The sequence below is a fragment of the Poromitra crassiceps genome, assembly GCF_964638095.1.
Source record: "Poromitra crassiceps genome assembly, chromosome: 3".
NCBI classification, from domain to species: domain Eukaryota; kingdom Metazoa; phylum Chordata; class Actinopteri; order Beryciformes; family Melamphaidae; genus Poromitra; species Poromitra crassiceps.
Window position 1 is genome coordinate 58,217,634 of NC_139625.1, and position 16,884 is coordinate 58,234,517.

General features: G+C 42.0%; 1 protein-coding gene across 4 annotated transcripts in view; it reads right to left on the reverse strand.

Annotated features, from left to right (window-relative positions):
• Nucleotides 1-5,003: 5,003 nt before the first annotated feature.
• Nucleotides 5,004-16,884, reverse strand: part of col18a1b (collagen type XVIII alpha 1 chain b) — a 98,736-nt gene continuing 86,855 nt past the window's right edge. For all 4 annotated transcript variants that reach the window (XM_083633963.1, XM_083633964.1, XM_083633962.1 and 1 more), the window contains 15 exons: nt 16,745-16,798; nt 16,076-16,147; nt 15,611-15,676; nt 15,496-15,526; nt 15,304-15,357; nt 15,133-15,167; nt 13,867-13,983; nt 12,498-12,654; nt 12,273-12,337; nt 9,859-9,987; nt 9,710-9,742; nt 8,894-9,580; nt 7,551-7,748; nt 7,266-7,375; nt 5,004-6,353 (listed from right to left, as the gene is read on the reverse strand). In XM_083633963.1, the coding sequence (XP_083490089.1) occupies nt 6,134-6,353; nt 7,266-7,375; nt 7,551-7,748; nt 8,894-9,580; nt 9,710-9,742; nt 9,859-9,987; nt 12,273-12,337; nt 12,498-12,654; nt 13,867-13,983; nt 15,133-15,167; nt 15,304-15,357; nt 15,496-15,526; nt 15,611-15,676; nt 16,076-16,147; nt 16,745-16,798 (2,028 nt within the window). In that variant the 3' untranslated portion in view covers nt 5,004-6,133. The remainder of the gene's footprint in view (nt 6,354-7,265; nt 7,376-7,550; nt 7,749-8,893; nt 9,581-9,709; nt 9,743-9,858; nt 9,988-12,272; nt 12,338-12,497; nt 12,655-13,866; nt 13,984-15,132; nt 15,168-15,303; nt 15,358-15,495; nt 15,527-15,610; nt 15,677-16,075; nt 16,148-16,744; nt 16,799-16,884) is intronic.

Below are 16,884 nucleotides of genomic sequence, written 5' to 3' on the forward strand. Positions count from 1 at the left end.
TCGTTGCTGCTCTCCTCTACTACAGCTCTTTTACGATTCCCTCCCGTTTTGATCCACTTCATAATTTAAACATTGGGATTCCAGGGATCAAGTACCACCAGCAGGGGGGGCGCAAGTACCACCTACCTTGAGAAACACTGCCAATAATATTAATAATTATTATTATTATTTCACTTTCACATGTGAAAACTACTACTAATGACCACCATGGATTTTGCACAAAAACTTAATTTTTTTTTTTTTTTTTTTTTTTAATTTTCACAGAGCCTTCCAAGTACCACCAGCAGGGGTCGCAAGTACCACCTACGGTACGCGTACCATAGGTTGGGAACCACTGCTCTACACAGACAGTAATATTGTAAAGTAACTTATTACTTTCAAATGAAAGTAACTAGTAATATCTAGTATATTACATTTTGAAAGTAACTTGCCCAACACTGGCAGAGAGTGAGCAGTTGCCGACTTCCCGATGGGTCAATCACGTCAACGCCCGTAGACGGTCCCCCACAGATGCACGACCCCTGTGGCGAATTGCCGGACTCAATGTGAATGCCCACTAATGGATCTGGAATTGTGAAAAGTTTTGCAAATTCTACTTTTCTCTTTTTTAATGCAAAGCACCAAGTGATACTATGCTTTTGTATCGAGACGTATCGTGTCTAAATGCAGAGGAACCATAATGTAATGGTCACAATTTTGGCCAGAATGTTTTTTTTTGTTTGATGTTTTTTGTATTTCCATCTACAAATATAGGAAATGAGGAGAATCATGCTGCAGCTGTCCTCGTGACAGTGACTTGTCCTTGTCATGATTGCTGTGCGATCACTAAAACGTTGCTGTAGAATAAGCATTTTGCTTCAGAGGGTGAAATGCTTTGGGAACTGCATTTTAATGTTTTGAAGTACTTTTTTTCAACTAGGGACACTCCTGCTGTGTTTAGTGTTATACTGTAGTTTAATTATTCTGTGAGTGTCATTTGAAAAAAGTAGGGATGTAACGATAGACTCACCTCACGATTCGATATGACTCACGATACGATTTTCTCACCTTTTACAGTAGTTTTTAACAAAATGAGACTGCAGACAAAAAACAAACAAACAATACTGTATTTTTTTCTTATCTTTATCAAATTAAAGAATTCCCTTTTATTTCTGAGGGTATAACGGCAAAACACAAACTTTGCAATGAATGCGTATTTCCTTTTCTTTGTAAAAGAAAAATTGAAAAAAGAATCGCAATTTATTTTCATCTCAGACATAGATTTGTCTCACGATGTATTGTTACATCCCTAGAAAAAAAGCCATGAACCATATCAGTATAATTGTTTTCTTTCTACATTTACATAGGAAATAGCTGATTTTTTTTTACACTGCTTTGAGAACCCCATGACCCCCATCCCCCCGCCGCCCAAGTTTATTCTGATATCAATTAATTTGGGCTGTAAAGTATTGTACTGTATAAGGCTGTATGCTGCACACCACTTTTGGTTTTATCACCAAAATGATTTTATTGTCGCTACAGTGCTGTTGGTGTTGCCTTTGTTTGCTTTGAAAACCAGTTGTAATGTTGAACGGTCAACATCTGTAGGAGTACGTGAATATTTGAAGTACTGAACAACTTGTAATACGGTATTTTCACATTTAAGGCTTAATTTTCAGAGGTGTTTCAGATAAATCGTTGCCCATGGCTTAGACATTTCTGTACTGCTTCCGGTCACCTTGCCAAGTAGCCAAACATCATTTGGGGCTCTCATTCTAAAAACTTGATTCTTTATTTTGTGTTAAAGAACAACAATGAGTCGTTTCATATTTACAGTATCTCAATTGCAAGCAACACCTATTTCTGTAGAGAATGTACAAATGCATTGGAACTGCTCTGCAGACATACATTGGGGCTTCCAAACTGTTTATTTGCATATTTGAATAGCAATTATGTCCCTTAGTTGATGATGTCATAAAACAAAACTGCAAATGTACTTTATTTCTTGTTCTTGCAAATAGACACAACAGTCGTTTTGAATGTCACATTAACTGATTTTTGAGTTCCTGGTTGTCCTTAAATTGAGAATATATAGATTTATTTTAATTATTTTGATTGACATAATTGCTGAGAAGTAGCGGACTGTGAACTTATTTGAATGCTGTAAAAAGGAAATCAACACTGACTGTCTTTATTAACTTTAATCAGATGTTTATTTTTTATTCTTAATTAAATAAATCCACTTCTTTGGGGAAAAAACTCTCTTAACTATTTATTTGTGTCACATTTTAAGTTTGTTATTGGTCATTACTGCTTCCTCAGCCAGATTTTTCCAGGCGTTATGTACGGTATGTATAACTGAGGTTTTTGCTTCACTTTAAATAATCCCATTTTCAATATATTTTCAGATTTCCACACAGGTTTATTCAACGAGATGCAGCATTTCAGAACATTGCTCACATAATCAGAACAATAGATTATAATCTGTAAGAGTTAATACACATCTTACTGCATTCGGCATGGCTCTGCTAGTACCGGTACATTGGAATGCCATGATTTTGCTGTCCACTTTCAACAGAAAATGATGAATGACACTCGAGTTTGACATCAGTGTCCATTTCCTCAATAACACGAGTAGCCTCGCTACAGCGCAGTGCATTTACTGTTATGGATACAAAAAGGCCTGTAATAAAAAGCAAAACACAGAATAAAACAATATTTCCAAACAGTGCATGGACAAAAACACCTTTATGGCTGACTCCCTATTTGACATCTGTACACAAATATTATTTGTTTGCATATTATGTTTACATCTATCCCTTGGAAATTGGTCCCAAACCTTTTTCAGGATTTCAATATGCTCGACAAATCCTTGTGTAGGGTTTTACATACTATGTATATTTTGATACTATATGGCAATTGTATTATTTTATTATTCTTTGTGAAAACAATCACAACACACAGTAAGGTTTGATATAACATTCAATTGGTTAATTCAAAAATAAATATCCCTTTGTTACTGCTAGAAATATGATTTGAAAATATCTTCCATTGTGTGACAATAGCAGAGTGAAAAGGATGTTATTCAAGTGCCATGGGTTAAAGATAACAGTGTAAAAAAAACTAAACAACCATACATTTCATATACAACAGTTTAAAGTTGATCTTGGCCTCTATATTTGAACTGTGTTGATATCACCACACAGTAACACACAATCCAATATGCAATTTCACACTCTACTCCGGCGAAATAAGGTAGTTATGTTATTGGAGATTGCAAATCCTTGTTCAACACATTATTAAAGCATTGTACTCTGTAGTTCTAGATGTTTGCATGTAAATCCGTGCGTGACACAATTGTTTGGTCAGCTGCACTTATCGCTGACAGCAGGATGATGGGGAAATAGGCAGGCTAAGGGTTACTACTTATTTATTTCTTGTTTCACAGTTCTTAGTGGGGGTTCAGCTGTTTAAAAGCACGTGTTTCTACAGCTGAACGCAGTGGTTTTACTCCCCACTGGCATCAATGGAGTTGATCCAGCACACAATGGCCTGGTCATGTGTACAAGACCTCCTCTTTGTGACCAAAATTAATAGAGGCTTTGCAGGTGCGTCACTAAGCTCCTAGCAACCATGTCTGGTGCCATCTTGGAGGTCCACTGGAGAACTGGCTGTGTGCAAATAATGGCTAAATACAGTATATAACAACAACCAGGCACATTTCCATTTGAAATGTGAAAGTTCCCAAAGGCTCAAAGTGTAACTGCTATCTTTACATGTTGATGTTCTGGGTTCAAGGCTTAGGCCCACTTTCCACTCTTGGGTTGCAGGTACATTTTGAAAGCCAACATGGTAAGCAGAGACTAAAGCAATGTGTGACCCAGTGGCTCAAAGAGCTGCATAGCTGTGCCACAGTTTTGAGTTGATGAGTTCAGGGGTCAGGTTCAGCTTCCACTCTTAGGTTGCCAGTAACTTTTTTAAAGTCAAGATTGACAAGTTCTGAGAAGACCCTGCTCAAACGGAATGACCCAGTGGCTTGTAGAGTTGGGTGGCTACATGAAGATTTTGAGGTTGTGGGTTCAATCCTGGATACAGTGTCGGGTTTGAAAGCCAACTTCCTGATTAAAGATTCAAATCCAAAGTGTTCTAAACCTGTAGGACCCAGTGGCTCAGTGTTGGAAGGCCACATGAAAGCTTTGAGGTTGTGGATTCGAGCCTGAGTCAGTCAGTGAGCTTTGACAGAGGAAATGCTTCAAAGCCCTCAGAAAAGAGCTGAGTGTTTGAAAGACAGAGTCACAGACTCCTTCACCGTCTTGTCTGAGAATGTGAGGACGCTGGTTCGATTCCCTCTCCACTGCCAGTAACTTGAGTGACCATTCCCACTGCGATAGGGTGTAGGGGGCAAGCCGCCTCCCTCGACCTCCCTGTAAGGAGGCGGTTATGAAGGAGGCAGGCTAACCCTAATATAACCCTGGCTATAAGTTTACCAACATGTGAAGTTGTTTTTAAAATAATATCGGAAGTGTCTTGCCATTATAGTGTATTTAGCCTCCTGCCTGCCTTTAAAATACAAATTCCCAAAGCTGACTAGAAGCATTTGATGTCTGTTGACCTGTGTCTACATAATGGTATATGTGTAACTGACCTTAGGAGCCAGTATGTGTTCCTGACAACAAGAACAGTTCCCATCTGGGATTGAACCAAGACTGACTGACTTTAGGGAATGAATGACAACACAGCTATTTATACTAGCTACTACTGAGGTAGTTTCAAGCTAGGACATGGTTTTGTTCATTATCTTATCTCTACAAATGTTCACACTAATGACAACAATAAGGTGTGGGATTTGAACCAGGAACCTCCACCTTGACAAGCACATATATATATATATATATATATATATATATATATATATATATATATATATATATATATATATATATATATATATATATATATATATATATATATATACATATATATATATACATATATATATATATATATCTATCATTTAGCTATTGAAAGGGATCTCTCTCAGAACTTCCTTAGTGTTCAAACTGATTATGTGTGTAGCAATGTATTTTAAGGTTATTATTCAGCTTATAATTGTTAATAAGAAGAGTGGAGGCTGTATCCTAGTGCATCATATCCACCTGTTTATCTCACTCATGTTATCTCCTCTTTCCTGATCAATGAGCTGGTGCTGAGTTCAGCCCTGAGTTAAGTTCATCACATCTCGTAACTAAATGAGCTGAGTGCATTTCAACGATATTCACAAGAGAAAAAAAAGCCAGGATTTTCTGTCAAGTTGCTTCGATGTGATGTTTACAGGAAGAGAACGTTGGGATCCTTGTCAACCACTGATGTATTGATGTATTCTTTATTAGATTTTGACTTAAAACGTATCACTCCATAATATGTAAAATGCCAATTTCATTTTAAAGATTCTAAAAAGACATGCGATATTTCTAATAACACTCCATGTGTCCATATTGTGAAAGCTGGAGCATCTGTGGGTCGGTCATGGTGAGCCAGTCTGGGTCAACTTGAACTTGAATAGAAATTACACATTGATTTTTGTGTTGTGTCAATTAGTTTTCAGTGATGCAAACTGATCTTGAATCAGTATTTCAATGTTGATGCAACGTTGTGTTGATGCATTAACACATGATTCTGCAGGGGTTAGAAGAAGAAAAAAGAAAAAAAATATGTATAGCACGGAAATTAAGTCCTATGTTTAGAAACACAATCAGCTTCACAGCCACTGTTGCCCAAGAGCTGTGGCCCTCCAATATGGCCAGCAGAGGGTGTGTTACGTCACCTGCAAGCCATCTATCATGCAAGAATGATGCACTTGTGTCACATGAGCGTGGAAGACTGCTTAGGTCCAACCTCCCACTGGGACAATCTTAATGTATAGCACCGTATAGGAGGGACTATCAAACATAAACTAATCATTAATTAAAAAAAACTTTTATTTACAAAGCACCACATACATAGATAAATGTGTATTTTGTGTGTGTGTGTGTGTGTGTGTGTGTGTGTGTGTGTGTGTGTGTGTGTGTGTGTGTCTCTGTGTGCTCGCGTGCTCGTGCCTGTGTACAGTATGTGCTCGCTTGCGTGCCTGTGTGTGTGTGTGTGTGTGTGAGGTCTATCTCTTTCTCTTGGACTGGCTGACGTAGCTGTTCTCGATGCACAGCACGGCGTAGCTGCTGGAGCAGCTGTTGGAGGTCTGCTGCAGCAGGCTGCCGCTCTGCAGCGAGGAGGCAACACCGGTCAGCGCCTGCTGGCCCACACGCCACGAGTCACAGTAGCTGTCCACCTGCCGCTGCCCCCCGCTGGTCGAGCCATGCCACAGCAGCTTCTCTGGCCTGGGATGACACAAGAGAGGGTGGAACTGAGGTGTGACCGAGTCAACTTTGCATGAGGCATAAATCATGAGGCACAAGTCTCAAGTCAAATCTCAAGTCTAACTGATTACAGAGTCAAGTCCCAACTCAAGTCCATGTCTTAATGTGAAAGCTCAGTAATATCTTGAAGAAAGCTAAATATCTAGGACTTTTCGATGCAGTATGGTTTTAACAGGATTAAAACCTACTTTCAACTTAAATAATTTCATCATTCCATATAAATTCAGAAAATAGAATTTAAATTCAGTCGTCTGGTGGAACAAATCTTTCAATCGAAGACATTTACACAAACAAGACCTCAAGTCAAGACTTTAGAAGTCAAAGTCAAGTCCCGGACTCAAGTCTTCCCCCTCTTTATCTTTTGCCTTGTTGGGAAGGTTAAAGGAACACACTCTTTAGACTTTGTGAAATGATGAACTGAATGGGATATGTGACAATTACCATATCCCCCCCCCTTTTTTTGGCCAATTTATCCCCATGCTGTGCTATTGGCTGCCCTGGTCGCTGCTCCACCCTCTGCCGATCTGGTGAGAGCCAAGACTAGCACCATACTTCCTCCGACACATGCGCAGTAGCCAGCTGCTTCTTTTCAGCTGACAGCGGGGAGCTTCACCAGTAGGACGTAGCACGTTGGAGGATCACGCTATTTCCCACCAGTTCCCTTCCACCCCACCAGGCGCCCCGACCGACCAGAGGAGGCGCTAGTGCAGCGACCAGGACACATGCCCCCAATCCGGCTTCCCACCCTCAGGCACAGCCAATCCGTGACAGTTACCATCTGTCATCTGTATACAACAAGTTTGTATCTGTGACAGTCTCTGTTCATGATCTTATTTTGTAGCGGTCATTTTGGGAACATGATCTGTGGCTCACCATGCATCGTCCTTGAGGATGTCCTTTCCGTTGAAGGAGTAGACGGGCACGTTGTCCTTCATTCTGCCCTCATTGAAGATGGCGTCCCAGCTGTCAAACAGAACCTCGTCCTGAGTTAGAGAGTGACAAGACCACACAATCAGGGTGGCACATTTGGTACACAATCGTTTTCAATGCCAGTTCAATTGATTTCTTTACCCTGCAAACATACCCTTCTGATTTGAAATCAAGTCTTAATTTCATAGTTATGGCTAAGAAAACGATAATCATCTCATCATCTGGTACCTTCAGGTTGACTATCGGCATACGGTCGCGGTCGGTCCTGCGGACGATGCTTTGCAGATCTTGGAGCTTGGAGGACAGGAAGGCCCGGAACGTACCCGTCATGCCAATGGCCCGGGCCTGGGTGAAGCACTTGTAGTCTGCTCCCCGGATGCCCTGCATGGCGCCTGCCTGCGGGCCGTTCAGGGCGATCAGGTGGAGCTGTGGGGGAACAGTGAGTGCGGCTTAAACCAACAGGCCACCAATAAATGATAATCAACTATTAATTCACGATTGCACCGTGTCACGTTACATTGACCTCATTGTGATTGCTCTTACACTGACTGCAACATGATAGGAGATAGGTTGAAAATGCAGGTTCAACAATTCCCATAATGATGGGACTGCATACATGCATGAATACAAAAGTACCACCATTCCAGAACCATACAACACAAGAATGATGTTTTCTTTTTCTCGCCAATTGTACTTGACCAATTCCCCCTGCTGTCCCGGTCGTTGCTCCACCCCTTCTGCCGATCTGGGGAGAGCTGTAGACTAGCACATGCTTCCTCCGATACATGGGCAGTCGCCAGCCGCTTCTTTTCACCTGACAGCGAGGAGTTTCACTGGCAGGACATAGCGCGGGAGGATCATGTTATTCCCCCCCACTTCCCCTCCCCCCCAACAGGTGCCCCGACCGACCAGAGGAGGCGCTAGTGCAGCGACCAGGACACATCTCACCAGACTATAATTGGAGAGGGAATTGCACGGTGTGGAGGCGCACAATTGCTCAGGCAAGGCTGCGCAGCAGCTGAGCTGCGTATGGGAGCCCAGTGCCCATGTTACGGGTGAGCCCGGGCGAACACGCATAGCGCGTGAGCTGCATCTGTGAGCCCGCGAAGCGGGTGAGACCTCGAGGGGAAACCAACAAGGTACGGAAAAAATTAACGACGAGGAGGAAGAGGGGAAGGACAAAAAGGCATGGTAGGCTAGAAGGAGTGTGCTCTGTTTCTAGTACTTTTAATCAGGCTTCAGACAAGTAGACACGACCAATTGTGCCTGTATGGACGCACGACCAAGTCGGAGGTATCACAGGGGCTCAAACCTGTGACCCGCGTGTTGGTAGGCAGTAGCCTGGGTGAACCCAGCCTTCAATGTGACGTCACAGACTATGTCTGTACATGACTGATACATGGAGGTCACGTGGAGGTTGGGTTTACCCAAGCTAGGTAGGCACTAGGCAGGGAATCCACCGCTGCACTACCTGATGATGGTATTTATTGAGTGTATATTTACATATCTTGCCCTGTGCTCATATTGCTTCAGATGTGAGTATGAGTGTGTTTCGAAGTTGCTCCTCTTACCCCTGGACCTGAGGTGTGTTGGTGGACTGGAGTCTGGGGCTCTGGGGGACTCGGTCTTCGCTGAGGGGTGACTGGCTGGCGATAGTCTGGGTAGACCGGGCGTTCCTGGGCCGGATGGACCGGTTGTTGCCTACCGTCTGGCTGGTTTAACCGGTCAGAATAGCTTGGATACCTCGGATCAGTAGGCGCCGGTAATTGTGGGTCTGAATGTGACGGGTATCGAGGGTCTGGGTGCGATGGGTATCGAGGGTCTGGGTGCGATGGGTATCGCGGATCTGGTTGTGATGTGTATCGCGGATCTGGTTGTGATGTGTATCGCGGATCTGGTTGTGATGGGCGATGTGGATCTGGTTGTGATGTGTATCGCGGATCTGGTTGTGATGGGCGATGTGGATCTGGTTGCGATGGGTGATGTGGATCTGGTTGCGATGGGTGATGTGGATCTGGTTGCGATGGGTGATGTGGATCTGGTTGCGATGGGTAACGAGGATCTGGTTGCGATGGGTGATGTGGATCTGGCTGTGATGGGTATCTATGGTCCGGATGTGTTGGATGATGCCGGTCGGGCTGTACCGGATGCCCAGAATCTGGATGGACAGGAGTCTGACCCTCTGTTGGTCTTTGAGGCTGGTGATCCGGGGAATAGTGGACAACCGGTGGGGGCTCCACCGCTGCAACCTCGTTACCCTGCAAATTGTACGTATGATTGATAAAAAAATGACATGATGAAAAGAGAAAGATACAAACTCCAATTTGGGTATTTGTTGAGGTAAAATTCCTCCTAAATACATCTCTCATCTCATCACAAAGACTCACATCTGCACTGGGCAAAGCAATGTACCCCCCGAGCTGAAAAATTAAAGGAGAAAACATAAACAAAATGAATATATATTATATACCGTATTTTGTTGTATTTTGTGTCACTCCTGTTAATTTGAGTTTATAGCTAAAGGGGGTTATTTCACCTGGACTTGGCGGACTCCATCTCGGACTCGGAGATAGAGATCTGTCTGGTCTATAATGTAGACCAGAGTCCCCTCGGCTTGTCTTCTAGCTGTGGCTGTCATGATGTCATAGGACCTCAACACTGTCACCTACACACACGCACGCACGCACGCACGCACGCACACACACACACACACACACACACACACACACACACACACACACACACACACACACACACACACACACACACACACACACACACACACACACACACAAACGTACAGACACTTCATGCATCATTCTGTTTACCCACAAAACAACTACACTAGGAAAACTAAAGGCCATGTAAGTTACACATAAGTTACGTAATTTAGTATGTTCAAAACAGAAATTAATGTTTTAGTTTAGTATGTGATAGTCAATGCCCACCAAACAAAATCAAACATGAAATTGTGACGATTACAAATGTGATGAAATACTGGTTGAATATTTTTAGCATCTGTGGAAACAACCACTGATGGTGGATTTTGCTTTGCTGATATTATAAGTAATATGTTTAATGTATGGAAAAACTGTTCTAACCTGGCGCTCCTGGATGGTTTGTTTCACAGAACCATCTAGGAGCTCGATTTTGGAATCCGGTTAAAGAGGGCAGGCACGTTCAAAAAATACTTGGCAGGTGATTGGATGAACCACCTCTCTATCACCATCTATTATGAGTTAACTTCAACCACTTAGCACCGCCTCCTCCTTCCTCGGACACTGATTGGTCCGAACCACTAGTGGTTCAGATTCAAACCAACAGTTTGGAGTGTGGCAAGATGGATTTGTCGTGTGATCATGATCTCATTCTTGTGCGAATCACAAGGTTAAAACTGTTCTGAGACTCATGGGAAATGATGTCATCAGTCATCTGCTATCTGACATGCATTAATGTGCTTAATTGCCTCCATATTGTTGATCTGATTGGACCAGTTTCTTATGTACATCAGCCCAATAAAGCTATATTGAGAGACTGTGACACACATTTATAAAGCAAGGTCAGCTGTGCCAAGCCCAAGTGTTACAATACTAACAGCCACAGAGTGGAGTTATGACCTTTAAATCCATTTATACTATCTCAACTTGATACTGTCCTAATGAATACTTTACAATGGCATTACTGCGCCCCCTTCAGGTCCTTATGTTTCATAAATCTATATCGTAACCAAACTATGGCAGCTAACTATTTTCTTTCTTTCTTTTGACTACTGTAGCTGCTAGCTGCTAGCAAGATTAAAGAAAATAGTTCCTACATGAAACTGCTCACAACAAGGTTTGTGGATTATCTTGAGTAACCATGTAATGATTTCTGGAAAGACTGCTGTTTTTTGGGTTTGTTTGTTTGTTTTGCGCTTTGAGCACCACAAGCCAAGTGCCATCCAGTTCCATTGTATTCGAGAGAAGGCAGACATCTCTACGACTGACATCTCCAACTCGCGCCAAAATAATCTAGATCTTAGTCTCTTTAAACAGTTTAGATCAGGGGTTTTCAAAGTGGGAGACGGGCCTCCCCAGGCTCCAAGCAGTTTCAGGGGAGGCTCAGTGAATGAAAAAATATTACATTAGTTATCAAAAAGAGATCACAGAATAGCCTAAATGTGTGTGATTTGGTCAAATTTATTATTTGGGGATTTTTACTGTTTTTCCCACTTTCCAGAGTGAGAAACAAATAAAAGTTAAGTTAAGTTAAGTTTGGTGTAGTCTGAAGTATGTCAAACACAATATCAGGTTGTTTTGGCTCAACTGTTTAGTGCCTATGGGATCAAATAATATAATCATGATGCGCCTTTTTCCCTTTTGTCTGAGGTAAGGTTGTCACAAGTATTGATAGTATCGACAAGTATCGATAATTCTTTGGGGGGGAACAGATACAATACTAATTTGCAACAGTATCGATACCAGCAGTGCTTTCTCTTAATGAAAAATCAAACATACAAATTATATTTCTCTCCCTATCATTGGTGGGTATCTGTTGCTTCAACAAGCTAAGTGTTGTGATAGGCTGATGACTAGAGCAGGGCTAATCTGCTGTGTAAGTGCAAAGTTTTTAATCAGTTTTATCTGGCCTAGTTTATGGAGAAGCATGCGTCTGTCTGTCCACCTGTCTTCTTTTATTTGTATGCCTCTTGATGTGTTGTCATCCCCCCGGTATCAAAAATGGTATTGAGTATCGATATGTTCCTGTGTATCGGTATCAACGTTAGAAATTCTAGTATTGTGACAACCCTAGTCTGAGGGAAGGCCCACGGGTTTAGATGATTGGTGGATGGACACTCAACAAAATGTGTGTGCACACACACATGCACATGCACATGTACATATACATATACACAGCATATAATAAATCCAGCTAAAGTAATACACCGATGAGTCAACAAATTTAACTCACCCCTGACGACTGTCCAGGTATCCCAGGTACTCCAGGTGGTCCCGGGGGTCCAGGAATACTGATAGCTGGCAAATCAAAGGGTCACGTAGTAACTGAGATCAAATCAGACTAAACACAAACGTCACCTTAAATGTGTGTGTGTGTGTGTGTGTGTGTGTGTGTGTGTGTGTGTGTGTGTGCGTGCGTGCGTGTGTGTGTGTGTGTGTGAGTGAGACCATAACTCACTCTGTGTGCCTCTGTGTGCCCCGGGCAGGGAGGATCCTGGGGGTCCAGGCTGCCCCGGTGGTCCAGGGTTCCCTGGATGCCCGTCATAGCCCCGTCCCGGGGGACCAGGTGGCCCCTGGGGGCCTGGAGGGCCAGTGACAGATTCGCCTTTAGGGCCCTGGTGGGACAAGTACAGAAATTAGTCTTTCACAGGAGTCTGTGAAGTGAAATTCACAGATGGAATTCAAACCTCTGACACATTTAGAAGCTGTAGGCGGCGTTCACACACAACGCGCTCATTTCAGCTGCCAGCGTCTTTCTGCAATTCATTCTCTATGTAAGGACGCGCTAAGCACGCTCCTCTTTCAAGGTTCCTCCTCTTTTCAAACGCTGGTGGCGTCTAGTTTTTTGGAGGAGTGCTCTGGGCGTTTTAAGATGAAAAAAGAAAAAAACATTTAGAGGAAAAGCGTATTTTCCACTTCTCCTACGTCTTCTCCCAGAGGGATCTTCAACCTCCGCTGCTCCCAGAATTGGCAATAATCTGGCTTTCATGTTCACAGTTAACAACATCAAACAGACAAAACCAACTCGCTACCGTCCGTGTGATCGTTGTGTCCTGAACTGTACTGCACGCGACTGCAGGGGGAAACAAAAAAAGCACACAAAAAAACGCTCAGTGCGCTGTGTTTTGTGTGAAATGGAAGCGCTCTCAACAGGATTTCCATAGCGTTCTTATTGAAAAAAGCGTGTTGGTGTGAACGCCGCCTTATTTGGTCAAATGAGAAAGTTATGATTCATCTTAAGACATTTCTGACAAAATAGTGATGTTTTAAAGGTCAGAATTATTTGTGTTTGTCAGATGGATGTTTGGAAATAATTAAAACGTTCAAATTATACCCTTCTATTATTAACTGACTATTGTTAATTTTGACTTTTGGGGGATTGGCGATTATAAAGGGCACTCTATAGTACATGGTCACCACCGACCACGACCACCGACTATCCTTTGGGCCCAAAGGACATCGATGATAGTTGGTGACCATGGTCGGTGGCAACCATGTACTATAAACTGCCCTTAACCTAGATGAACACCATATGACCCTGTGACATTTATATCTCCACTTGACATACCATAATATAGACGGTTTTAACAACATAAACATTCAAAGTTGCCCCTAGCTTACTTCCTGTTGCACTGTTTGCTAATACAATAGTTGACAGGAAATAAGCTAGGTTTCAAACTGTTCCCTAGCAACACAATTGCGTGAAAACTGCCTATAATCTCTAAAGTCTATCATTTCTTTGTAAAGCATGTTGCATACTGCATAGTAATATAAGGGTTAGCCACTGTTTCTTAGTTTTCATTATTACATTTTTCATGTGGTCTTACCGGAGATCCCGGGGTTCCGACTCCACTCCCTCCGTAGCGAGGGTCATAATGTCCTCCACTTGGCTCTCCCTTCTCTCCCTTCAGGCCTGGATTGCCTGGATCACCTTTCATCTCATCCTGGATGGAAGTGGGGGGGGGGGGGGGGGGGGGGGGGTCGTTAAACATTAGGAAACACCAAGAAACCTGCACACTATTCCAATAACGGGAATGTCCACACAAGGCTTTACAGATGCTCAAATATTTCAACTATAATGACATGTTTCAGTGGTTAGAAACAAACTGCTGCTACTGCTACAGAATATGTAATTTTGACAGGTTTATTCTAATTTAGTCCTATAACTCTACACAACACAAACCACTATATGCGCAATGTTTACAAGCAGTGGTTTCATTACAATAAAGGGTTAAATTAAGACCAGTTTTGAAACTCCTGGATATGGGGCCAGAACCATATAAAATCCACTGCTAAATGATGTCTTGGACTATTTTCAATAATGAAGACTACTTAACAGCCAACGCCCAGTTCTCGTCATATCACAGTGCACGCCCCCTTTCTTTGAGGTTGTATAACCCATTCATTGTTAGGCTCGCCCCCTTTCTCTGATGCTGTCTCCTCACCCATTCACAGTTTACCACACATGTGGCAATAACCAATCAGCCCAAGGTATTCCTCTCCATCTGATCCCAATCACCTAATCAGCGTAGTATATCAGGGTCCATGTTTTACTCTGTTTGCTATGTGCTGTGTATGTGCCATGTGTCATTCTCAGTTGCTGATCATCACCGCTGAAGCAGTTGTTTTTGCCCCACCTCCTCCCCTGACCACCACCATCGTCATGACTCCTGATTGAAGAATTCCCTATGGGGGATTTCCTATCCTATTCTTCACTGACGACGCCCCCTCATCATCTCAGGAGAGCGTCATCATATCATGGAGTCATATGCCAAAATTAATTTGTTGTATCATTAAAGCTTGTTATACTTTCTATTAGTCTCTCATTACTGAAATACAAAATGGGTCCACACTGACACGCGTGCGCGCACACACACACACACACACACACACACACACACACACACACACACACACACACACACACACACACACACACACACACACACACACACACACCTATAAACTGATAGCATCAAAGAAGGAGTCAAGTGAATGTAAATAATGCTGATCTTCCCTTTGGCTGCATCAATAGTGTTGTAATTTCTGAGTCTCTCTGGTTAAAATAATCCTGAAACTATAAACAGGCTTACCCTGAAAGTGTAAATGTCAAAGTTTGAGGTGAGACCTGGAACAGACAACAAATGTGCCAATTTGAATTTGCTCAAGAGCACCTGCTGAAAACATAACATAAAAACATAAAATACGTATTTCTTATTTGTCAGTGTTTTGTGTAAGCGCTGACAGAGGAACCATTTAACTACCTGGTATTCCGGGTATCCCTGGTGTTCCCCGGTCACCTTTGTCTCCTTTAGAATCTATAAAGAAACAGATACAGCAGATCACCTTAAGCTAATTTAAAACAATTTTACCCAAATCTTTTATTCCAGTCAGAATATGATTATAATATCATAATATAATATAATATAATATAATAATATATGACTATATCTTACTGGGATAATATCTGGAAAAGTCGTCATATCCCTGAAATCAAAACCAAAGATGATTAGGAAAATGTCAATGATACTAAATGTTACAGTGTGGTAAATGAGTGACAACTTTACTCACGTTGAACTTGTCCAGCGGAACAGGAGGCCCAGGAGGTCCAGGAGGGCCTGGTGGACCTGGAGTACCCTGGGATACAAGGCATATTGATTATTGATTGTTGTGTGTTCAGTCAAGTCAAGTCAAGTCAAGTTTATTTGTATAGCACATTTCATACACAGAGGCAATTCAAAGTGCTTCACATAAAATGGTTGACAGGAAAATAAAAGAAAAGAAGAGAGTAAAATGGACATTTAAACATCAGTGTGTTTCGATGGACTGATCAAATAAGCTGCATGAGTTTTACAAATGGACCATGAAACAGGGAAACATGACGATTGATCTTTGATCGCATAAGCCCATTAGGGTTTCTTGTCTCTGCACCTGCACAATCTTTTCATCCTTTTGTATCCTTTCATTTGTTCTTGATTTTATTATGTGCTAAATAAATAAACCAACTATGATGAAAAAGTGATCAGTGAGACTCACTGGGTATCCATAACCAGTTCCAGAGCCCGAGTCTCCCTTCTCTCCTCTGGCACCGTTCAGCCCGGGTCGGCCCTAAAACAAAACATTGCAGAATTACATGCCACTCACCAAAGACATTAATCATTTCATACAAAATTATGCTTAAAAATTAGTTTATTGCAAGTGAAAGTAATTTACACTTTGGTCAAAAACAATATAGGACTGCAACCATAGAAACAGCTGTAGCTAGTACTAGAATTGTAGTAGAAATGTAACCATGGCAATGTAAACAAATCCGATAAGAGTCGGAGCCAATCAGTCTCTAACCAGCGAAGAAAAGTTTCATACTCTCTACTGTAAATAAATTAAAAGTCATATTGGAAACAAGGTATTGCTACTTCATTGGATTAGAAATCAATACAATTGACCGGACTTCTTGACTACTTACTATGTAACTTGATTAGATGTGAAACGGGAAATAACAGAAAGCTAATTCACGCAAATTAAAATATCTGACTAATATTACAAGAACAATAATAATAATAATAACATTTGCTCTGCAAAGTGCATTTTTGACCCCCACAAGAAGTGCACTTTAAACCGGTAAAACTTGACACTTTAAAATGTTAAGATGGGTTGGCGTGATGTATTTGTGCTGGAATGCCATGTAAGTGGATGACACCTACTCACCGGTCGTCCTGGAAGACCGATCTCTCCCTTTGGACCAAGGGGACCAAATGGACCCTAAGGAGGAAAAGGTTGAGAGAGGTTTGTTAAGCTGCTGTTAGCTTGTTGAATATGAACACAACACTTCAAAAGAAGAAGATGAT